Source organism: Schistocerca nitens, chromosome 9 (assembly GCF_023898315.1).
Source record: "Schistocerca nitens isolate TAMUIC-IGC-003100 chromosome 9, iqSchNite1.1, whole genome shotgun sequence".
NCBI classification, from domain to species: domain Eukaryota; kingdom Metazoa; phylum Arthropoda; class Insecta; order Orthoptera; family Acrididae; genus Schistocerca; species Schistocerca nitens.
Window position 1 is genome coordinate 499,916,541 of NC_064622.1, and position 26,080 is coordinate 499,942,620.

The 26,080-nt window shown below is 46.4% G+C and overlaps 1 protein-coding gene across 1 annotated transcript in view; it reads right to left on the reverse strand.

Moving 5' to 3' along the window:
* The window catches only part of LOC126204373 (GAS2-like protein pickled eggs), an 832,631-nt gene that overhangs the window by 41,127 nt on the left and 765,424 nt on the right, over window positions 1-26,080 (reverse strand). Inside the window, exons 6-7 of the mRNA XM_049938746.1 lie at window positions 25,543-25,636; window positions 19,436-19,520 (exon numbers count right to left, since the gene is read on the reverse strand). Coding sequence (XP_049794703.1) covers window positions 19,436-19,520; window positions 25,543-25,636 — 179 coding nt within the window. The remainder of the gene's footprint in view (window positions 1-19,435; window positions 19,521-25,542; window positions 25,637-26,080) is intronic.

The following is a 26,080-nucleotide window of genomic DNA, read 5'->3' on the forward strand; positions in this document are numbered from 1 at the left end:
TTGGCGACATCGCGGTGAATGCACATTGGAAGCGTGAATTCGTCATCGCCACACTGGGGTATCACCCGGCATGACGGTTACACGTCTCGGTCACCTCTTGTTCGCATTGACGGCACTTTGAACAGTGGATGTTACATTTCAGACGTCCTTCGACCCGTGGCTCTACCCTTCATTCGATACCTGCGAAACCCTACATTTCAGCAGGATAATGCACGACCGCATGTTGCTTGTCCTGTACGAGCCTTTCCGGATACAGAAAACGTACGACTGCTGCCTTGGCCAGCACTTTCTCCTGTTCTCTCACCAATTGAAAACGTCTGGTCAATGGTGGCCGAGCAGCTCGCTCGTCACAATACGCCAGTCGCTACTCTTAATGAACTGTGGTATCGTGTGGAAGCTGCATGGGCAGCTGTACCTGTACACGCCATCCAAGCTCTGTTTGACTCAATGCCCAGGCGTATCAAGGCCGTTATTACGGCGAGAGTTGCCGGCCGCGGTGGTCTCGCGGTTCTAGGCGCGCAGTCCGGAACCGTGCGACTGCTACGGTCGCAGATTCGAATCCTGCCTCGGACATGGATGTGTGTGATGTCTTTAGGTTAGTTAGGTTTAAGAAGTTCTAAGTTCTAGGGGACTGATAACCACAGCAGTTGAGTCCCATAGTGCTCAGAGCCATTTGAACCATTTTGAACGGCCAGAGTAGGTTGTTCTGAGTACTGATTTCTCAGGATCTACGGACCCAAATTGCGTGAAATTGTAATCATATGTCAGTTCTAGTATAATATATTTGTCCAACGAATACCCGTTTATCATCTGCATTTCTTCTTGGGGTAGCAATTTTAATGGCCAGTAGTGTAAATTATTTTGTCTTTACTAGTTTCATGCCGGTTGAGGAAGTATGGATTGAGCTTCATGCCATCTGCTTGCTTTACCACTGACAACATTTTGTATTCGCTGTCTGCCCGTACAAATGTTGAGTCTAAGAATCCCTCAAGGCTAATGCTGCGAATATTCCCTGGAAAAGGCTTGGCCTTTGAAATAGTCTTGTCAGTCTTCACTAGGGATTACTTAACAAATTTGAAGAGACAATTAGTCGATTTTGTGTCGTTTCCAAGAAACAGCACAAGGAGGGAGCCCTTTTCAGTCCCCCATTACATTTATTTACAATATTTACACGATTGACAATGATTACATTAAACTACTTTTCAATAATTCCGACCTTTTCTTCGTCATTGTAACTTCTGTGTGTAGACTACACAAGTCAGACATGATTTTGAGTTCCCATTATTTTTGAGTTTCTTTAAAGCATTTGCATTCTCTTCGTCAGTCTCCATTCGTGATCTTTTCCTTCTTTCCCCCGAAAAGTTTACAATTCGTCGATTATTAATGTATTTATTCTTCGGTTCCATCCTTTTGAGACGTTATTTGCACGATGGCGCCTTCCACTGCGGTTCCAGATGTCTCTTGGCACATGTTCGTTATCGTGCCATTGGTCCAAGGAGTAGTCAGCGACGTATTCTGGAAGGCCAAAGCCCATTTCCCTCCTCCATGTCCATCCGCCCATGTATTTATTCTTCTCCAGCTAGTTCCATAGTAGCCATATTCTCCCCATCCCGTGAACCCCTCTGAGCCATGCCCTCTCCCTGACCTTCTTCCACCACCTGCCAGCGATCTGGCCTTCTCGACGCGTTAAGAGCCCACACCACTTCAATCTTCTCGCTTTAATCACTGCCACAACTCCTGCAGTTCGCGGTTTTTCCTGTCGGCTCTATCTATCCTTCACTGGTTCAAAAATTATCTCAGTGTTCTCAAATGCTAGGATGTTTCCCTATCTTTTTGGTCAGAGTTCATGTTTCTGCTCCATATAGGTCAACAAGCTGTAGATCCCAATCTCCGTGGATCTCGATAGAAGCCGGTAGCTGAGCAGCTTCCCGACTGGAAACCTCCACCTGCATACTACTTTAATTCTCTCCATTATTTCCAGGTCTATCTTATTTCCCTCAGTGAGTACTGCGCCCAAGATATTTGAACTCTTTTACTCTTTCAAAGATTTTCGTCGTTCTCTCTGCTCATTACGAAATATTTCGTTTCACTCATATTCTTCTTCACTATCCCCTGCCGCTCAATAACAGTTTCCAAATAACTATAGTTTTTTCCCAATAAACCAGGCGCTCTGGCCGTTGTACCACATCAGCAGTAATGCATCCGCAGCACGCATTCGATCCAGATCGTGCTCACCTCCCTGTCTCGCGAGCTAGCACGCCGCGTTTTATGTGAGCAGAAAATCTTTCACTCTTTCAAATCGATGTTGCGTAGTTCTTTAAATCTCTCTGATTGAAGGGCAGATGTGTGTGTTGCAACCTTTACTATAGTAATTCGTGACTTCTACATGGTCATAAGACATTTAGTCAATAATGATTCGTCGAAATTTTCGGGTTAGAACTAAGTCAGTTAATAAAATGTTCCACAGATTATTCGCAACGATCCTACTGAAATAGAGTCAACATAGTTATTAAGCTATGTGCATACGATTTGTTTCCTGAATATGGCTCCATGCTAGATATTTACGAACTAAGAAATAGCACAGCGGCTTCTATTTAATAAAAATTAACGTTTTTTTCACCAGTCATGTTCCAAGGTCTAAAATACTGTAATTAAATTTTCGTTTGCGCATTAGAAATACTTGCCCAGAAAATTTACTTCTGATTAGATTTGAGATTTGCTTTGCTATCTATCGGACTTTTTATGTTATTTGGCAGACGGTAAAATGACTTTTGTGTAAATGTCGAACTCCTTTCAGAGTGAACGAAGTTCATTTCTTGTTTTAATGGTGTAAACTGTGAACATCATTATGCATACGTTCAAATGGTTCAAATGGCTCTGAGCACTATGCGACTTAACTTCTGAGGTCATCAGTCGCCTAGAACTTAGAACTAATTAAACCTAACTAACCTAAGGACATCACACACATCCGTGCCCGCGGCAGGATTCGAACCTGCGACCGTAGCGGTCGCTCGGTTCCAGACTGTAGCGCCCAGAACCGCGCGGCCACTCCAGCCGGCTATGCGTACGTAAATCCTTCGAGACGCATTACATAATGTCGTGTTTCAAGCACCAACCTATGATAGGCAGAGTGAGCTTCTAATTAACTCTTCTAAAGTCGACATTCATGGAAAATTGTAATCACACTGATGTTGCAATAAAAGGTGATTTAGTGACATGCCTGGCTTAATGGAAGAATGTACTGTCCCATTTCTATTTAACACTACCAATTTATGAAGATAGCTTAACCGGTACTGGTAGCGACTGCGTTTAACGGATAAGCATATCCGTGGTGATGAATAAGGCGGAATGACTTTGCTGGAAGCTGCTCGGGGACAACACGCGATTTATTATCCACTTTCCGAGTTTACGAGTTTATCAAATAGTGGCTATCTCGCAGGTCGTACTATCGTAGGCGGCTTTCTAGGAGTGTCTTACACTTTAACTACCCGCTCTACTGAGGCGCCCAGCTACTAGATGCTAGATTCTGTTTCAGTGGCGAAAAAAAAAAACAGTACGGGTGATGCTTTCGCGGGAAAAATAGTCAAACTGTAATAGAGTTTTCCTATATTTTCGGACATTTGACACAGAAAAAGAAGTGGACAAATGTGTGGCAGTCAATGACAAGAACACCGAAGGTGCAAATTGTCTACCCAAGTCATTGGCAACCTGTCGTAAACCCCCATGAAACGGCAAGAAGGAAATACACTCCTGGAAATTGAAATAAGAACACCGTGAATTCATTGTCCCAGGAAGGGGAAACTTTGACACATTCCTGGGGTCAGATACATCACATGATCACACTGATAGAACCACAGGCACATAGACACAGGCAACAGAGCATGCACAATGTCGGCACTAGTACAGTGTATATCCACCTTTCGCAGCAATGCAGGCTGCTATTCTCCCATGGAGACGATCGTAGAGATGCTGGATGTAGTCCTGTGGAACGGCTTGCCATGCCATTTCCACCTGGCGCCTCAGTTGGACCAGCGTTCGTGCTGGACGTGCAGACCGCGTGAGACGACGCTTCATCCAGTCCCAAACATGCTCAATGGGGGACAGATCCGGAGATCTTGCTGGCCAGGGTAGTTGACTTACACCTTCTAGAGCACGTTGGGTGGCACGGGATACATGCGGACGTGCATTGTCCTGTTGGAACAGCAAGTTCCCTTGCCGGTCTAGGAATGGTAGAACGATGGGTTCGATGACGGTTTGGATATACCGTGCACTATTCAGTGTCCCCTCGACGATCACCAGTGGTGTACGGCCAGTGTAGGAGATCGCTCCCCACACCATGATGCCGGGTGTTGGCCCTGTGTGCCTCGGTCGTATGCAGTCCTGATTGTGGCGCTCACCTGCACGGCGCCAAACACGCATACGACCATCATTGGCACCAAGGCAGAAGCGACTCTCATCGCTGAAGACGACACGTCTCCATTCGTCCCTCCATTCACGCCTGTCGCGACACCACTGGAGGCGGGCTGCACGATGTTGGGGCGTGAGCGGAAGACGGCCTAACGGTGTGCGGGACCGTAGCCCAGCTTCATGGAGACGGTTGCGAATGGTCCTCGCCGATACCCCAGGAGCAACAGTGTCCCTAATTTGCTGGGAAGTGGCGGTGCGGTCCCCTACGGCACTGCGTAGGATCCTACGGTCTTGGCGTGCATCCGTGCGTCGCTGCGGTCCGGTCCCAGGTTGACGGGCACGTGCACCTTCCGCCGACCACTGGCGACAACATCGATGTACTGTGGAGACCTCACGCCCCACGTGTTGAGCAATTCGGCGGTACGTCCACCCGGCCTCCCGCATGCCCACTATACGCCCTCGCTCAAAGTCCGTCAACTGCACATACGGTTCACGTCCACGCTGTCGCGGCATGCTACCAGTGTTAAAGACTGCGATGGAGCTCCGTATGCCACGGGAAACTGGCTGACACTGACGGCGGCGGTGCACAAATGCTGCGCAGCTAGCGCCATTCGACGGCCAACACCGCGGTTCCTGGTGTGTCCGCTGTGCCGTGCGTGTGATCATTGCTTGTACAGCCCTCTCGCAGTGTCCGGAGCAAGTATGGTGGGTCTGACACACCGGTGTCAATGTGTTCTTTTTTCCATTTCCAGGAGTGTATTTGGGTAAATTTAGACGTACGTGATGAATTTTATATTACCTGTCTTTTCGGTTTATTCAGGTATCCCACGTCGCTTAATCCCGAGTCCGCAGACGGGCTCAGTCCAGCATTTTTCCGGCGCTCTCATGTGAAATGTATATACACCAGTGGCGGCCCCTGTTAAGTGTTTCTTACGTACCCCACTGCTTGTCCAATCCGGAGCAGGTGGCGGCGCCTGGACAATACCAATGAGCGGGCCCAACGTGTGTTTTGTGCAGAAACACAATCCTCAAATAAACGCCGCGCACCAGTATTCTGAGAGTGATTCGGATCGGATGGTTACTAACCCGCATACGCCTTGCAAGGGACAACATAAATCGCGGATTTCAAGTACTAAAGCTGCATATGGCGTGCGAGCGGCCACATAAGGATTTCAGGTATTAAAATACGACCAGCGCTCCCCCACTTATTGTAGAAGGAGACCAAGTCTAAATGCAGTAGTCATGTTCGAGTGGACGTGGGTTGCAGAGTTGAAGGTGGTCTAGCGTGCGCAGCTGTACCAAACCGAACTAAAAACATCAACAACGCAAATGGTGCTCGGGGACTGTAGGTAAAGTTCTCTGATTTTCCGGCCGTGGTCTTTTCGCGACTCGTATGTGGGAGGAAGTGGTATACTGTCTTCCGCTTCTCAAACGTGCCCTCTCTGAATTTTGGCGGCAAACCTCTCCGTAATGCAAAACGCTGTCTTTATGGTGCCCGCCACAGGATTTCGTTAAGCATGTCAGTGGCGCTCTTGTGCTTTCTGAACGACCGCACCGCAAAATCATCCACTCTTCGGTGGATCTGCTCTGTTTCGTCCTTTACTCCAGTGACTGTCCCACACTGCTGGGCTATACTCCAAAGGTCGGTCGAAACAGTGCTTTATACGTCACTTCTTTAGTCAATGCGTTATATTTCCTTGGGGTTCACCCACTTAGTTAGTTAGTTACATGTTCCGTAGATCGCCGGCCGAAGTGGCCGTGCGGTTAAAGGCGCTGCAGTCTGGAACCGCAAGACCGCTACGGTCGCAGGTTCGAATCCTGCCTCGGGCATGGATGTTTGTGATGTCCGTAGGTTAGTAAGGTTGAACTAGTTCTAAGTTCTAGGGGACTAATGACCTCAGAAGTTGAGTCCCATAGTGCTCAGAGCCATTTGAACCATTTTTTTTTGTTCCGTAGATCATTTGAACACTTCTTTTACCGAAATAATATATACACTAGATTTGGAATTACACTTAAAAACTTGGCTTCTGTTTTACAACCACGGCCTTGCATCTGCTTTCTTCTACAACTTGTAGTTACCTAAATTGTACTATTTTCACTTTGAAAAGAGCCTAGATTTTCGAAAGGCATTCGACACGGTAACACATCACTTATATAGCACCTTGCGAACATGTGATTGCCTCGACGAATACTTAACTAAATAGAATCCAGAACGTTATCCTGGACAGAAAATGTTCTACAGGAATAACGGGTGTGCCCCAATCATGCGTAAAAATTTGGAAATTTGTGGTAAGTTCCTACGGGACCAAACTGCTGAGGTCATCGGTCCACAGGCTTACACACTACTTGATCTACCTTCAACTAACTTACGCCAAGGACAACACACACACTCATACCCGAGGGAGGACTCGAACAGTGACTAAGCGCCCTAGAGCGCACGGCTACCCCGCGCGGCAATTACGCGTAACAGGGCGTCAAATGCTTTCAGTATTCTGTACACAAACTATTTATCGGAATGGACCAGCTGTAGAATAAGGTTGTTCATAGACGGTGTACAAGAAACTATCGGCGTTGGACGACTCGGAAAAATTTTGCACTTGGTGTAATGAATGGCTTTTCCCTTTAAATGTGGATAAATGTAAGATCATGTGTCCATAACAAAGAGAAAGGACTGTGTATTATCTAATAACAAGGTTAATTGTGAAAATCTTGAAAATGTCACACCGCGTAAAGATTTGGAATAATACTAAGAAGCGACACGAAACGGGGCGATCGCGAAGAATCTGTATTAGAGAAGTAGAAAGGAAAACTTAAATTTGTTGGAACAGTTATGGTCAAAACGCAATACATTTGTAAAGGAAATACGAAACGAGACGTCAGTGCGAAACAGTTTTACAATATCTCACGTAGGGCGTGACTGATTGATTTACGGACGGAGACAAAACATATGCGGCCTCGGCCCACTGTTGTCTCCACCGCAACTGAGTTTATGAATTTATTGTGCGGTTTCTCTCGCCGTAACTCTGGTAAAGCCAGTCGGTGCCTTTAAAGGGTAGTGAGACAGTTTCTTTATAAGTTAATGACGCGAATATTCTGTGTCCTTAGCCCTCCAACGCTTTGTATTGGAAGATTAAATGTCGTGCGGTTTCATCCCGTAAACCGCATAGTGTGCACTTAGGGGCTCTTTCCTCTATACCCGTTTTGTGAAGGTGTTTCTGGTAGTTCTCGTGGTCAGTGAGCAGTCATACTGCAAGTTTAATCTGTCATCTACTCAGTCTCAGGATTACACAACTTCTCTTGAAACATGGCTTCGCCAGCATTATTCGGGAGGACGACGGTTCAATCCCGTCTCCGGCCATCCTGATTTAGGTTTTCCGTGATTTCCCTAAATCGCTTCTGGCAAATGCCGGGATGGTTCCTTTGAAAGGGCACGGCCGATTTCCTTCCCCATCCTTCCCTCACCCGAGCTTGCGCTCCGTCTCTAATGACCTCGTTGTCGACGGGACGTTAAACACTAATGTCCTCCTCCTCCTCGCCAGCATTAGCTTGCCGGCCATTGTGGCCGAGCGGTTCTAAGCGCTTCAGTCTGGAACCGCACGACCGCTACGGTCGCAGGTTCCAATCCTGCCTCGGGCATGGATGTGTGTGATGTCCTTAGGTGAGTTAGGTTTAAGTATCCCTAAGTTCTAGGGGACTAACGACATCAGATGTTAAATCCCATAGTGCTCAGAGCCATTTGAACCATCATTAGCTTGTCATAAATTTTATTTTCGCACCTTCTTCGAATATTTTACGTGCAGCCTCCTAAACCAGGTACTTGGTTTTATCCTTAGCATCGCCTTAGTGATGCTTAGGACAGGTTCTGTTCCAACAAATCGAGTCGTCACACCTGTCCCGGCCAGCCTGTCACCTTGTTCATAGCCAGTGGTTCCTCAGCGATAAGGGACCCACAACGGATTCGTGGCATTCTGGAACGATGTTCGTTGTCGTTGCAGGGGCTGATAGAGATGTGACAATTGCTTGTCTTGAAAATTCCTGGCAGATTAAAATTGTGTGTCGGACCGAGACTCGAACTCGGGACCTTTGCCTTCGCGGACAAGTGTTCTATCAACTGAGCTACCCAAGCACGACTCACGACCCGCCTTCACAGCTTTAATTCCGCCAGTACCTCGTTACCTTCGCAAGATAACTTCTGTGAAGTCTGCAAGGTAGGAGACGTGGGCCGGCCGCTGGTGGCCGAGCGGTTCTAGGCGCTTCAGTCTGGAACCGCGCGACCGCTGCGGTCGCAGCTTCGAATCCTGCCTCGGGCATGGATGTGTGTGATGTCCTTAGGTTAGTTAGGTTTAAGTAGTTCTAAGTTCTAGGGGACTGATGACCTGAGACGTTAAGTCCCATAGTGCTCAGAGCCATTTGAACCATTTTTAGGAGACGTGGTACTGGCGGAAGTAAAATTGTGAGGACGGGGTGTGAGTCGTGCTTGGGTAGCTCAGCTGGTAAAGCACTTGCCCGTGAAAAGCAAAGGTCCCGAGCTCGAGTCTCGGTCCGGCAAACAATTTTAATCTGCCACGAAGTTTCAAAAGCAGCGCACACTCCGCTGCAGAGTGAAAATTTCATTCTGGAAACTGCTTGTCTGTTTGCATGAATGCCGGTACCAGGCTGTACCCCTACTCCCCGGTGTTTAGGCACTATGAGGATCAGTTAAAGAGCGGCTAGCGCTTGTACAGAGGTATACAGACAGTCATTTTTGCCTCGCTCAGTACGCGAATAGTTCGTTGGTTGATTCGGGGGAGGGGACCAAACAGCGAGGTCATCGGTCTGATCGGATAAGGAAGGTATGGAGAAGGAGCTCGGCCGTTGCCTTTCAAAGGAACCACCCCGGAATTTGCCTGAAGAGATTTTGGGAAATCACGGAAGACTAAATTACGATGGCTGGACGTGTGTTTGAACCGTCGTCCTCCCGAATGCGAGTCTAGTGTGCTAACCACAGCCACCTCGCTCGGTACACGAATGGTCTAAGGGCGAAAAAAACGGTAATAGTTATAGGATAGTTGTGAAATGTAGAGCGGCTTCTGATCTGTAGATATTAAATGTTATATTTTCAATTTTATATTTGCAATTTAGGAGCCGCAAGGCTTGTGGTATCACTCAGTTGATTTCAGCCTTCAGATCCGCGCTGTACGCTGCCATATCCTCTCTTGCTGGATTCTAGAAAATCGTTGTACATATTCTTTTCACCAGTCACCGTGTAAAGCATTCACGTGGATCTGAGCTATACACAGAAGTTACTTTTGAGTTTGTAACTTAGTTTCTTAGTATTTCCTTTTCTTTAAACAGACCATCCGTGCGACGCGGAAGAAAGTAAAGAAGAGCAGGTAGGACGTAACGCCCTGTCGGAAACGACGGATGAGAAGGTCAGACTGGTGAAGGAGATCGGCCGGCACTCTCCATGGGAACCATCCTAGTATTTGCTGAGAACGCTTCAGGAAAGCAACTTAAGGCCTACAATTGGATGGGCAGATGGGTACTTGAAACGACGTTCCCCGCCGCAATGCAAGTCGAGAGTCTTACCACGACCCCAGCCACCTTGCTACCTTCGTGTTGTCAGTGGCTGTAAAGACACAATTAGGGAAGAATTTTGAAAAAAAAAACTCTATTTAGCCGATGTCCAAGATAAATGTGGACGTCAAAATTTTTGTTATTGGAAGTCTGACATCTGTTCAAATGGCTCTGAGCAATATGCGACTTAACGTCTGAGGTCATCAGTCGCCTAGAACTTAGAACTAATTAAACCTAACTAACCTAAGGACATCACACACATCCAAGCCCGAGGCAGGATTCGAACCTGCGACGTTCCAGACTGTAGCGCCCAGAACCGCACGGCCACTTCGGCCGGCTCTGACGTCTGTCAACATGCCGAAAAACTATCTTTTCGTATTTCGCATTTTCTTACACGCAATAATGGGACCACACTCTAACCACGAACTACGCCCCCGTACCGTGACACAAACTACTCCGTACTTAACTATTGGCGCTACACGTGTTGCCAGGTAAGGCTCTCCACCCAATCGCCAAAAGCCAAACGCTTCAATAGCATTGCCACAGAGTATACCGCAGTTCATCACTCAGAATCAATCGCCTCCAGTCATCCACTGCGGCCGGCCGGTGTGGCCATGCGGTTCTAGGCGCTACAGTCTGGAACCGCGTGACCGCTACGGTCGCAGGTTCGAATCCTGCCTCGGGCATGGATGTGTGTGATGTCGTTAGGTTAGTTAGATTTAAGTATTTCTAAGTTATAGGCGACTGATGACCTCAGAAGTTAAGTCGCATAGTGGTCAGAGCCAATTGAACAATCCACTGCGGCCTGATGACTCGTTTAGCGCAGACGACAGAAACGTATGGGTTAGGAGCAGCTGCTCTACCATTGGACCCCATTCTTTTTAATCGTGTACGCACATTCACTGCGCTAGGTCGACTGCCGGCAGCACTACGGGACTCGCGAGAGATTCCTGCCACTGATGTCAAGTGATTTTTTACAGTATCCTTCCGCAACGCTCCACGATCCCTGTTTGTCACCACATTAGCTCTGCCTGGTCTCGGTTTAGCTGTTGTTGTTCCTTCGTGTTTCCATTCCACAGTCACCAACAGTCGACTTGGGAAACTGTAGAAGGGATTAAATGTCGCCGATGAATTTGAGACGCAGGTGACATTCAATGACTGGGCCACGTTCCAAGTCATTGAGCTCTGCTGGCCGACTCATTCCGTCGTTTCTGCGCCTCCAGTGACAGCACAGTAGTTGCAGCCTACTTTTATACTGGCAGGTCCTCCTCCTGCGACGTCTAGAGGACAATTCCACATACAGGGTGTTACAAAAAGGTACGGCCAAACTTTCAGGAAACATTCCTCACACACAAATAAAGAAAAGATGTTATGTGGACATGTGTCCGGAAACGCTTAATTTCCGTGTTAGAGCTCATTTTAGTTTCTTCAGTATGTACTGTACTTCCTCGATTCACCGCCAGTTGGCCCAATTGAAGGAAGGTAATGTTGACTTCGGTGCTTGTGTTGACATGCGACTCATTGCTCTACAGTACTAGCATCAAGCACATCAGTACGTAGCATCAACAGGTTATGTTCATCACGACCGTGGTTTTGCAGTCAGTGCAATGTTTACAAATGCGGAGTTGGCAGATGCCCATTTGATGTATGGCCGGTTGTGTGGTAGCGTTCTCGCTTCCCACGCCCGGGTTCCCGGGTTCGATTCCCGGCGGGGTCAGGGATTTTCTCTGCCTCGTGATGGCTGGGTGTTGTGTGCTGTCCTTAGGTTAGTTAGGTTTAAGTAGTTCTAAGTTCTAGGGGACTTATGACCACAGCAGTTGAGTCCCATAGCGCTCAGAGCCATTTGAACCATTTGATGTATGGCTTAGCACGTGGCAATAGCCGTGGCGCGGTACGTTTTTATCGAGTCAGATTAACAGAATGAAGGTGTCCCGACAGGAAGACGTTCGAAGCAATTCATCGGCGTCTTAGGGATCACGGAACATTCCATCCTATGACTCGCGACTGGGGAAGACGTAGAACGACGAGGACACCTGCAATGGACGAGGCAATTCTCCGTGCAGTTGACGATAACCCTAATGTCAGCGTCATAGAAGCTGCTGCTGTACAAGGTAACGCTGAGTGCTACGGGAGAACCAGTTCTGCGAATGGTTCATCCAACAATATGTCAATCCTCATTTCAGTGCAAATGTTCTCTTTACGGATGAGGCTTCATTCCAACGTGATCAAATTGTAAATCAACGTTTGGGCTGACGAGAATCCGCACGCAATTGTGCAATCACGTCATCAACACAGATTTTCTGTGAACGTTTGTGCAGGCATTGTTGGTGATGTCTCGATTGGGCCCCATGTTCTTCCACTACGCTCAATGGAGCACGTTATCATGATTTCATACGGGATACTCTTTGATTTGAAGAGAAGTAATAAAATGAGCTCTAACATGGAAAGTAAGCGTTTCCGGACACATGTCCACATAACATATTTTCTTTATTTGTGTGTGAGGAATGTTTCCTGAAAGTTTGGCCGTACCTTTTTGTAACACCCTGTATAAAGCGGTGCGGGGATATTTTCGATCAGATATGCTCTCCACACCACGTCACGTGCCAACGGCGCTACCAGGCGGGCAGTGGTCACCGTGTTTTGCTTTGTCGTGCTGGAAAGAAGATTGGAGCGTCGGGTGCCCGGAGCGTCGCACCGACACGGGCAGCGAGGGGAGGCGGAGCCACTTCCGCTGTGTGTATTCGCCGGCGCCGGAAGGGAGCCAGCCGGCTGACAGGTGACAGCGAACGCCACTCTGGGCCGAGGCGCGGCGGCGCGCGTCACCCACCGATACCGCAGGTACACGGCGGCCGGCGACCTCGCCGCCGTCACTAACCTGCCCCGGCTTACGTGTCCGCTAGCGGCACCGCAGCATTCTGTGTCTACAACCAGCTCCGCCTGTCCTTGCCCGCCGGGAAAAAGAGTTCCGTGGGCAGCGCAGGCATCGAGACCAGCTCTGTAAGCCTGTAGGAAGGGAACTCCCGCGAAAATGGAAGAGAAATGCAATCGAAACAGTTTTGTAGAATTCAAGGGACCATTATTTGCTGTGTATTGTGGAACATTTCTGATTCCTGATCATACCGCTGTGGGGACACTGGACACTCGTTTGGGATTCTAAATCCATTCCTACCTCCCCCATTCCACCTCTGTGCCCCCCCCCCCCCCCGCCCCGTCCCGCACGAATCGCGTCATACCTTCTACATCTAGGTCTATACTCCGCAAGCCATCTTGCAGCCAAATGCTTGTCGGCGAACATCAAACGTTCAAATGTTCATATCTGTGTGAATTCCTAAGGAACCAAACTGCTGAGGCCATCGGTTCCTAGTCTCACACACTTATGCTAAGAACAACTCACACGCCCATGCCCGACGGAGGCCTCGAACCTCCGGCCGGACGGGCCGCGCAATCCGTGACATGGTGCCTCAAACATCGCAGCAACACCACGGGGCTCGGCGAACATACGCTTGGAGGTACTAATATGTTACTTTAACGCTTCTTGCAGCGTAATCTCTCGGCTTGCCAACAGTAGACCTCTCCGAGTCGCAGAACACCCCTCTGGTAGCGTCGGCCACTGGGGTTTGTCGAGCATCTCTGTAACGCTCTCCCGCAGAGTAAACGACTAAGTGACGAAACGCGTCGCTCTTCGTTGGATCTCGCCTATCTCTTCTACTGCCAGGGTTGCCCAGAAAGTAATGCGCAGCACAAGTAAAAGAAAACAGCCCTCGGTCACGATTTTTAACGAACTAACCGGGTTTCAACACTGCTAGGAGTGTCTTCCCCAGAATGTAAATCAAAGAATGGTCTATAACATGGTCACAGAAGTATGACTAAAAACGTATGTAGTCACAATTCTGTGACCATGTTATAGACCATTCTCTGATTTAAATTCTGAGGAAGAAATTCCTAGCAGTGTTGAAACCCGGTTAAATCATTAAAAATAGTGACCGAGGGCTGTTTTCTTTCAATTGCAACTATTCCAGGTCTCTGAACGTGCAGCCATGTGCAAAATATTGTAATGTGCAGCATTTTTTTTCTCAGCCGGAAACAATGCTACAAATTCGAAATGTTACGTATGTATTACTTGAAGTCTCCTGAGTGAGCGCGCCAAGTTTGCGTCACTTCCTACAGATAGCGTAGCTGCAGGACAGTTTCAAAATTGTGGCTGTAGGTAATGTTCAAATGTGTGTGAATTGCTGAGACCAAACTGCAGAGGTCATAGGTCCCTAGACTTACACACTACTTAAACCAACTTAAACTAACTTATGCTGAGGTGGCCATGCGGGTCTAGGCGCTACAGTCTGGAACCGCGCGACCGCTACGGTCGCAGGTTCGACTCCTGCCTCGGGCATGGATGTGTGTGATGTCCTTAGGTTCGTTAGGTTTAAGTAGTTCTAAGTTCTAGGGGATTGATGACCTCAGAAGTTAAGTCCCATAGTGCTCAGAGCCATTTTGAGCTAAATTATGCTAACAAGGGAACATCCCCATCGCACCCCCCTCAGATTTAGTTATAAGTTGGCACAGTGGATAGGCCTTGAAAAACTGAACACAGATCAATCGAGAAAACAGGAAGAAGTTGTGTGGAACTATGAAAAAATAAGCAAAATATACAAACTGGGTCGTCCATGCGTAAGTTAGGCAATATCAAGGGCAATCTGAGGTGAGGAGCGCCGTGGTCCCGTGGTTAGCGTGAACAGCTGCGGAACGAGAGATCTTTAGTTCAAATCTACCCTCGACTGAAAATTTTGCTTTATTTTCGCAAAATTATGATCTGTCCGTTCGTTCATTGACGTCTCTGTTCACTGTAATAAGTTTAGTGTCTGTGTTTTGCGACCGCACCGCAAAACCGTGCGATTAGTAGACGAAAGGACGTGCCTCTCCAATGGGAACCGAAAACATTTGATCGCAAGGTCATAGGTCAACCGATTCCTCCACAGGAAAACACGTCTGATATATTCTATACGACACTGGTGACAGCATGTGCGTCACATGACAGGAATATGTTGTCGACCCACCTAACTAGTACACTTGGCGAATGGGTAAAAAGATTCTTCTACCTTGCCCGATTTAGGTTTTCTTGTGGATGTAATAATCACTCCAAAAAAAGTGATGAAAACATAAGAGTTTGTCACATAAACTGAAAATAAAAAGTTAAAATTTTCGGTCGAGTGAAGATTTGAACCAAAGACCTCACGTTCCGCAGCTGTTCACACTAACCACGGGACCACGGCGCTCATCGTCTCACACTGCCCTTAATATTGCCTATATTACACATGGACGACCCAGTTTGTATATTTTGCTTATTTTTTCATAGTTCCACACAACTTCTTCCTGTTTTCTCGATCGATCTGTGTTCAGTTTTTCAAGACCTATCCACTGTGCCAACTTATAACTAAATCTGAGGGGGGTGCGATGGGGAAGTTCCCTTGTAAGAACAACACACACACACCCATGTCCGAGGGAGGACTCGAACCTCCAGAGGGAGGGGCCGCGCAATCCGTGACATGGCGCCTCTAACAACGTGGTCACTCCCCGCGGCTAGGTGACGTATGTTCCGAGCAACGTGCCGTCATTGAATTTCTCACTGCAGAGAGAGAAATTGTGGGGAATATTCACAAACGCTTGTGCAAAGTCTATGGAGCATCTGCTGTCGACGGAAGTACAGTTGGTCGCTCGGCACGGAGGGTGAGGTCATCAGAAGGCGGTTCGGCGGAGCTCTAAGGTTTATAGTGTTAAGGGAGACCATCCACGGCTGTCAGACCTGCCTCGGACTTCCAATTGTTTGGGCCATTAAAGGCTGCCATTCGTGGAAGACATTTTGAGGACGATGAGGAGGTGATTCACACAGTGAAGCAGTGGCTCCGCCACCAGGACAATGATTGGTACCGACAGGGCACACACGCCCTTCTTTCGCGCTGCAGGAAGGCCATAGAAAGGGATGGAGGTTACGTGGAAAAATAGCGTGTGTAGATAAAGCACCATTCTTTCGTGTGTCTAATCCCATTTCGTTCAATAAAGAATTGTTGAACAAAAAATTGCAGTGCCTTACTTTCTGGGCAACCCTCGTAGTACATGGTAAGAATCCCAGACTGAAGAACAGTACTCAGTAACGGGACGAACGAGTGTCCTGTACGCCACATCCTTCGTGGATGAACTATACTTCCTAACGATCCTTCCTATGAATCTCAATCTGCGATCTGCTTTTCCTACTATTTTTTTATGTGGCCATACCTCATCAGCGGCTCCGGATGGCTGTTCTTGCATGTTCTACGGTAGTTGTTTCTAGTGATTTGTCGCTTGTAATATAAGGCAAGATCAGTGGGTCCCTTCGCCTATTTACGCGGCACACCCTACATTAAATACGTTCACCATCAAGCTTGTACCCATCGTCGATCCTCTGCAGACGTCTTCTAGCTCTTTTCCAAGGTCTTCTGCCGTTGCAACCTTCCTGCAACAGATTCACGTCGGCGACATGGGCCTATAGTTAAGCGCGTCTGCCCGACGGTCTTTCATGAAAACGGAAATGTTCGTCTATTTTTTTCCCAATCGTAAGGAACTCTTCGCTGCTCCAATGACCTGCGATAAACGAGTGCTAGAAGGGGAACAAGTTGTTTCGCATATTCTCTTATGAATCTCACAAGTATCTCATGAGTTCCACAGCGCCCATCGAATTCCAGGTTAAAATGACTAATTTTTTTAGCACTTCTGGCCATGTTCAACTTTTAGTGCATTGATGGGTGTGGACACGTTCTCTTACTACGGTACAATCCATCTTTACCCATTTTCTTCCGTATCCTTTCCCAATCCGAAGTTCCAGTCGGGCTCTAACGACCACGTCATCAACGGGACTTTCAATTCTAATTTTCCTGGTATCCTTGTCGGGCTCATACCGCTGTCCTGACGACCAGCGCACTACGCCTTAAGCCATAGTATACGAGCAGATGACGTGGCATCAACCTTCTACGACTTCAATATAATGAACCTTTCGGAAAATGAGAGTAAGGGCGAATGTGTTTCTAGAGGTATACAAACTCAATTTGGCACTCTTCATATGAACATGGAAAAAAACTAGCGATTAACAGTGGTACAAACTACGATGGCTATGCGGTGGACGCCGTGCAGGGTAGCTCTAAACTCCCGTATACACTTTCAGAGATTCTATTGGGAAGCGACTAGGTGCCGTTTCCTATAGAACAAACTGAACATACACATCTTAAATGTTACGTAATACACTGTCTCTGTTCTTTAAGCTGTGTTCCGCATCTTATTCTCTTACTAAATGAGCGGCGCCACGTTCTATTTCTAATGGAATACGACACCGAGCCGCTGACTTAGCAATGAAATAGAACGCGTTCAGCGTCGGCGACGGATGGCACATTAGTTTTTCTTTTATTTATTTATTTTTTTTTTGAGTCAACTGTATTACGACTGGTTTGATGCGGCCCGCCTCATATTGCTCTCCTGTGCTAACCTCTTCATGTCAGAGTAGCACTTGCAACCTACGCCCTCAATTATTTGCTGAATGTATTCCAATCTCTGTCTTCCTCTACAACTTTTGCCTCTACAGCTCCCTCTACTACCATGGAAGTCATTCCTTGATGCCTTTACAGATGTCCTACCATCCTGTGTTTTCCACGTGTTCCTTTCCTCTCAGATTCTGCGCAGAACCTCCTCATTCCTTACCTTATCAGTCCATCCAACTTTCAACATTCGTCTGTAGCACCACATTTCAAATGCTTCGATTCTCCTCTGTTCCGGTTTTCCCACAGTCCATGTTTCCATGTTTCACTACCAAACAATGCTGTGCTCCAGACGTACATTCCCAGAAATTTCTTCCTCAAATTTGATACTAGTAGACTTCTCTTGGTCAATGCTCTTTCTGCCAGTGCTAGTCTGCTTTTACGTCCTCCTTGGTCCGTCCGTCATTGGTTAGTTTGCTGCCTAGATACCAGAATTTCTTAACTTTATCTACTTCATGACCATCAATCCTCATGTTAAGTTTCTCGCTGTTCTCATTTCTGCTACTTCTCATTTCTTTCGTCTTTCTTCGATGTACTCTCAGTCCATAATCTGTACTCATTAAACTGTTCATTACATTCAGCAGATCATGTAATTCTTCTTGCGAATGCAATAATTCCCAAGTTCACAAGGGACTGTCAACGATCTACGGCCCAGCAGACTATATCATTTCTCGTGTCTGTTACTCCAGCTCGGCGTATTCGAGAGGACGACGGTACAACTCTGCATCCAGCCTTCCAGATTTAAGTTATCCGAGATTTCCCTAAATTGCTTCAAACAAATGACAGAATGGTTCCTTTGAGGAAGCACGGCCAGTTTCCTTCCTCATCATAGACACAATCCGAGGCTCCTTCTTCCTTTGCAGTTCGGCACCGTGCACTACCGGGCAGGAGTATCTGTTGCTTTCGTACGCACTATCTGCCCGTTGAAATCCCTTAAAGTGTGTACAGAGAAATTAGAAACACCATACCAATAACGTCAACAAGTAACTGGGGCATGTACACTGACCGTGTGTACTTCCAAAAACTTGTGCATTTTCAGTAAATTGCAAGGATACTGAATGGGATGGCAGAGGCTATCATGAAATATTAATTTCCCACAGTATTCCCCGCAAATTATTCATGGTGCAATCTTCGCAAAAATCACTTTTGTATTCCAGTAAACTTCTTGTAAAACGTATTTTCCACATACTAACGTACGAAATTATCGTTCGATAAGAGAAGGTCTATCTCTATTACTTTGTATGCAGCTGTTCCTTGGTTAAACACAGCACTTTGTTGTGAACAAAACGCGAGTAATGCCATTATGTTCCCCATGAGCTGTACACTTCCCAGTTTAATTAAGCATGGCTCAATTACGTATATTTCCAATTTGGAAACAGCACACATTTTGTCACGGCTTCATTCGTTTTTTTCTTTTTTTTTCTTTTTTTTCCATTCACAACAGCTAACAAGGAGAAGCACAGCCATTCATCATATGACAAGCACACGCATCCTAACAGAAACGCTCCCAAGGAAGCAGTGCGAACAATCGCGGTAACAAAGCATAAAGGTAATACTAAGTAATTACATTACATCTTCTAAGAATTAACGGCAATAACACGTATTCATCAGTCGATTTCCAATATCTACTCCCTGTAAGTTTTCGAATGTAAAGGACGGCAGCTAGTAAACATCATCCTGCTCGCTAAATAAGTTACAGCGAATGCTGGAACAGTAGTTTCATATCACTAGCCGTCACAAGTTCTGATAGCGCTCCATCTCTAATGACCTAGATGTCGACGGTTAGTTAAAGTCTAGCCTTCCTCTTTTCTCGAGCGAAAGATATTCACGCGACTGTAGCATATTTGCATCGTTATAATGCACTCACACATGCACGCTGCAATTCACTTCTAACTGTTTAGGTTTTAGGAGCTCACCTTTCATAGTGGACCAGTGCGTTGTTCAACTCGATTGCTCCCGTCTGCTTGAGGATCAGTTTCGCCGACAGAGGAGACCGATGAGCTGAAACATACCAACAACACCAGGATTATTTTACATCAGTACAAACTTGCGTACCACCTAAAACTGTTCTCTAAACAGGTGTTCAAGCCGACCTGTGTCTAAATGTTCGTCGGTTCTCCGTGCGGCATCCTACGGTGTGCAGGGCAAGGTACTGCAGGTATCACTGTAATACGTTCCCTTTTATGTCGCATTCGTGAATAGTGCTCGGTGAAAGTAGTTGTCGGTTGGTCTCTGTATGAAATGGAATTTCTATGCATTTTTTCCACTATGATCAATTCGCGAGATACATGTGTCGCTTAACTCTCCTTGTGATATATGATTCCGCAAACAGGGACCTTGGGAAAATCAGCTCGCACTGTTGATCCGTGAATCCAGAGCGCAGTAGAGGTCGACGCCGAGGTCAGTGACCTGTCGCTTCACTTCAGGACGGCATTCGATGCAGTTACGCACTGGAGACTGGTGTACAGAATACGAGTTTAGCGAGTATCACGCCTGGGTTTGTGACTGTACTCAGTACTTCCTTGCACACACAACTCAACACAGCGCTCGTCACTGAACAAAGTCGACAGATAAAACAGACACACATCATCACTAATATACTGACAATCATAGTGAACATGGTCTCTAAAATGCATACCTTGACAGCTACAAGCGCTTCTTTATCTTCAGTATTGTGAAGCAAATGTCTGCTATTGCAACCCCTTTGCTTTTGCATTATGAGAGATGTAACACTGGACCGAAACAAGAAAAGATTGTACAGTAAACATGGAATACCTTTTAACACCTACAAGTTCTTGTTTATCTTCGCTACTGTGAAACACATTTCTCTGCTGAACAAGTGCTCACAGCTAGCAAGATATGCATTTCATTCGAATGATCCTTCTCGTTACATACGTGCATATTGAACAATCCTCCTTGGACACTCTATATTTAGAGAGATTGAAGAGAACAGCTGGATGGACACCAAAAGAAACAAAGAGTAAAAAGGACCTAACGTATTTTGGTAAAGTAATAGGGTTTCGCCGGCACGGTAGCTCAGCGTATTCGGTCAGAGGCTTCGCTGCCCTCTGTAATAAAACTGAGTCAACGGTTCAACACTGAACTTGAACTCGTGTCCTCAACAAATACAACGAACAACATATATATATATATATATATATATATATATATATATATATATATATATATATATATATATATATATCATGCGGTAGACCTCTCTGACAAGGCTTCCCCCCATGACCAGATCTGCCGTAAGGCAGAACACAAAGTTTTTTTTTTTTTCTGATGTATGTGAAGATCACTTAATGGCCTGTTCTAAGATGGATTTGTGAAACGAAAACCTCCTGTACGCCGAGGAGGCGCATTTTGATAATTTCCAAGAAAGGCGAAACAGATCGGAGTACAGACTGGAGTGGTTCCGTAATTCTGACTGTAATGAAAATGAAACTGAAGTTGATAGGTAGCCAGGTGAATGGGTGATCGGTCGACCCAAAATGTTCTCTGCACAATACCGACAGGAAGACTGACAGTGAGCTAGTGAAAGCTGGCTGGCTGGCTGGCTGGCTGCCACCAGAAGAGATGACGGATGGGTACAGCTGTAGACGGCAGTCTGAGGGGAGCTGCGGCGGAGGCCTTTGTTCAGCGGCACGTGATGATGGATCTTGCTTTATCCACTACACGGCAGTTTTTTTTTCCAAGAGCTAAACTGAATTACATGCAACGTTGCTTCAATCTTTATCCTCTACAGATGGTATTACTCGAAGGTGCTGATGTCGGTTTTGGAAACTGGAATCCTTAGTTCTCCTGCAAATAGCAATTCACCTGCCATCACAATCCCGATTATACGCCGTTCCACTACCATCAGCAAAATATTCTTTAAATAAACAGTGATAGGTACCAACACATAGGCCCGTCTGTCAGCTACGAAGGCAAAGCCAATTCGTATAGAAAAAGGTATAAAGATGGGCACAGGTGTAATTATGGGGTATAGGAAGTGCTGCATTCTGGCGACCAGGACTGAAAACGGTGCCTGTTGTTGATAGACGGTAGCAGTGAACAGTTGGAAGCATTGGTTCAAGCAGTGTGCTTACACCGTCGGTTACTGTGTGAATTGGTGTTTGTTCAGGACTGCAAACGTTTGGCATGTATGTGAAATCCTTTTCTTTTTATATGCTTCTGATTAGTTTAAAACAATTTATCAACAACATCCGGAATAACGGAATCCTGAGCTACTTTTAGAAGGACGTTTCACGCTTTCTGGTTGACGTGATAGTGGCCATGTTGCTTAAGAATGGTTGGTGTAAATATGGGCCCATTGGGTTGCTGTAAAAATGGGCCCCTATTTAAGCACGGCCCATAATTACACCATCTCTTCTCTTATATATCTTCTCTAACGTCTGCAGAAAGAGGGGCTACAATCACAGCATTTAAATAATTTTATGGGTGTATGGTTAGTCGAATTTTGTTTAAAGTTCATATAAACAACTCACACAGCAACAAACAAACAAATAGAATTTTCAAATTGTGAAAATAGGCCCTAGTGCTTTTGTTCGGCCTTGCGGAATGCCGAGACGGATGAGGCGCTAAGACTGTAAGAATCAGAGGCATCAGTGGGTAAACTTCAGATGGTACGTGCCATAGCAGCTGTGAAAGCAAAGCAGGCTTCTGAGAAAGGTGCTGCAAGAACATTAGGAGTGCCTCGTACCGCTCTGCAGAGATTTCTTAAACCTGATGAAATCCCTGAGCAAGCGGTTCATGAGGCAAAGCCTGGAGGAAACCGATTTTAAATGCAGATCTCGAAAAACAGCTAGTTTCTTATCTCCTTGAGATGGAGCAAAAATTCTTTGGGGGCAATTTGGTGGATCTGAGAAGAAGCAAACAGTTTGACAACCCCTTTCAAAGGAGGAGAAGCAGGACGAGCTTGAGCTGACCTTTTTCTTGAGAGACACGAGGATCAGCTGTCAACTCGCAAACCTTATGGAACTTCATATGCCAGAACGTTAGGCTTCAATAAAGAGAATCAGATGGATTTTTTTTATTTATTGGCAGACGCTTTCAACAACCACTCGTATCCAGCAGACCGAGTGTATAACGTGGACGACACAGGCCTGTCCATTGTCCAAAGCAAAATTCCAAAAGTGATGGGGATGAAAGGGAGGAAACAAATTGCAGCTCTAACGTCTGCAGTTATGTCCCGCCAATGATAATTTTCCCCAGAATCAACATGTCCCAAGCTCTAATGATAGGCTGCCCCCCTGGTGCAATTGGTGGAGCCCATCCTTCGGGATGGATTCAAAACAATTTGTTCACCGAATGGTTCGTTCACTTCATTGAGAAAACACGTCCGACTGAACAAAGGCCTGTTCTCCTGCTCTTGGATAGTTATTATAGTAACATTCGAACTGCAGACGTGAATGGCTTGGCGAAAGAACACCACGTGACTGTGATCTCTCATCCTCCACACTGCAGCCACAACCTGCAACCTCTAGATAAGACGTTCATGGGACCTCTGAAAACGTATTACAGAGAGGCAGTGAGAGTATGGTTGCATAACAATGGCCGTCCTCTCACACCTTACGACCTTATGGAGGTTTGTAGCCAAGCCTACCTTCGTACCCAATCACCTGAGAGAGCAATAAACGGATTCAAAGTAACTCGGTTATACCCTATGAGCCGTTTTCTCCGACGCTGATTTCATAGCTGCTGAGATAGTTTAAGGAAAAACTTGCTCCACAGTGGAACATAGAGCTAACGTTTCCGAACCAAATGCTCCTGTACTTGCTATCTCTGGATCATCGACATCATCTGCTTCTTCTTCGAGTTATCCTGATGAACAGTCACATCAAGCTCTAGCTATGCCAGTTGATCAATCCATCTAAACACCGGGAAGTTCTCCAGGAACTTCAACAAACGCAGTTTCACCATTCGACATATCTGCTGACCCCAACATTAAGAAGAGAACCACAACGCGGGGACGAAAAGCAGCAACCACCTACCACATCAATGGAACGCCATACAAAAGGTCAGTTGACAATAGTGCTGTCAAGAAGAAGTCGTTGAGTTTCTCTGCGGACGGAGGTGCAAAATCCGAAGGCCTTCAAAAAAAGAAAATTTGTTCCACAAGACTATCTGATTTGTCATCGGACTCTTGAGGCTCCTGCAGCCCTCACCTTCTGGACAGCGATAATGACCTTGATGTGAACGATGGGGATACACGAGACTCAAACGATGCAAGTTGCATCTTTTGTGATGAAAAGTTCTCTCAGGACAGGAGAAGAGAAGTGTGGATTAAATGTGCTATGTGTCAAATATGGGCACACTTAGATTGTGCTGGCGCTGAAGGGGCTACTTACGTTCGCGGCTACTGTAAATAATTTCGGATTTCATGCATGAGTGTACGAAAGTTGCTTTTTGTAGATTACTCTACCATTTTGTATTGTTTTTACCCATTTCATTAAAATATTTCAAAAGATTTTCTTGCACCTTTTTGCGGATGCCCGAATTTGCACCCGCTTTTTATGTTCCATTTTACAAGGTTTTTGCAAATCTTTGTTTTCGAATAGAAGTAATATATATTAATCATTGTTTCGCTTCTCATCATGTCTTAAATTTGTTATCGCTGCAAAAGAAGGTATAAAATTTAGAAATAATGTACCTTTAACTCAAAAACAAAAGAGGGATAACTGATTAGTGAAATTTCGGGAATATAGTTGGCTAGATAACATGTTTCGTGATTAATATTGCAAGATCATAGGTTAACGTAAGCACTAGATAAGCCATAGAAAACGTGAAATGTTCGTACATTAATATCCAGTGTATTCCAATCAATGTTGAATGCTAGCACGCAGACGTGCGTACACTGTGTTGTACAAGTGCTGGATGTCAGTTTGTGGAATGGAGCTCCACACCTGTTGCACTTGGTCGGGCAACACAGGGACGGTTAAAGCTGTCTGTATATGACGGTAGAGATCTCGTCCGATAATGTCCCGTACCTACTCGGCTGGAGACAGAACTGGTGACCGAGCAGGCCAGCATGATGGCAGTGTGTGGGTGCGCGTTGAATGACAGCACATCAGGCGTACAAATCTGCAGTCAGGGTGCGTGGGATAACCGCGAGAGTGCTCCTGCTGTCATAGAAAATCGCACCCCAGACCGTAACTCCACTTGTGGATGCAGTGTGTCTAGCACGCAGACAAGCTGGTTGCAGACACTCAACTGGCCACCTTCTAACGCACTGCCATCACTGGCGCCGCGGCACAACCACCTTTCATCAGAAAACACATCTCCACCCTGTCTTCCAACGGGCTCTCGCTAGATACCAATGGTGGTGGTTTGGAGTCAGTGGAATGTACGCTAGAAGGCGTCTGGCTCTACAGCAATCATGTACTATGGCTACAGCCTTGTCAAGTCCTTCTGCAATATGGCAGAAAGAACATTCAGCTTCTTGTAGCCCTGTTACACCATCCTGTTCAAACACAGTGAGGTGTCGACAACGGTGTCTTTGTCGCCTTAAAGGCATCCTTGACTAACAGCAGGTCACCACGCCCAACCTGAAAGGCAGCTAACGCTCACTTTACAGCGTGTATTTAAAGTAAACCTGGTTTGCATCCTCTTAGTGGCGTCTACTACCGCCACTCTTATATGACTGGCGCGAATTTTGACTCGACGTTTATGCCACAGAACTCCTTCTTGGTGTTGCAATTTATTGTCCATCAGTGTATATGCCTACTTCAAATCAAATTTTGTCTTGTTCGACTTTATGTTCTATGAAAGTAGCCTTTGAAACAACACTCCGCAGAGAAAGTTTCGAACACGTTTACAGTGTTGCACTACTCTCACCAAGAACAATTCCTTAAAGTTACGTGGATCAATAACAACAACTTGGAACTATAAGGGCTAAATTTTATGAATCTTTGGAAATGCGAGATTAATTTATTACTCGCTCAACAGTGTCACAGGAGCCTGACAGTGAGACAACCACTGTCGTTTACAGACAGTGCCACGGTGAGGCGCTACTCACCAGTCTTGCAGCGGCAGGGGTCGTGCTTGTCCAGGTAGTGGGACAGCGTGTCCCAGCCACCGCCCACGCGGACCATCACGTGGCTGCGCAGCACCTGCAACACCACACAAATGGTTCAAATGGCTCTGAGCACTGTGGGACTCAACTGCTGTGGTCATCAGTCCCCTAGAACTTAGAATTACTTATACCTAACTAACCTAAGGACATCACATACACCCATGCCCGAGGCAGGATTCGAACCTGCGACCGTAGCAGCAGCGCGGCTCCGGACTGGAGCGCCTAGAACCGCACGGCCACCTCGGCCGGCTAACACCACACACAAACATACATACATACAGTGGCGGCTGACGGCCGAGTGTGTGGAAAGCAAGTGTGGGCTGTTCAGTGCAGGATGATCGGCAGGGAAAATGTGGATGAGTTTGGGGGTGAGACTGTGCTCAACTCGTGTACAATAATCCAAAGAAGTGTCGTGTGATTTGTGTTCGTTTTAGTTGCACTCTGTCACCTTTATTCACCTCAGATAATATTTGATTCACTG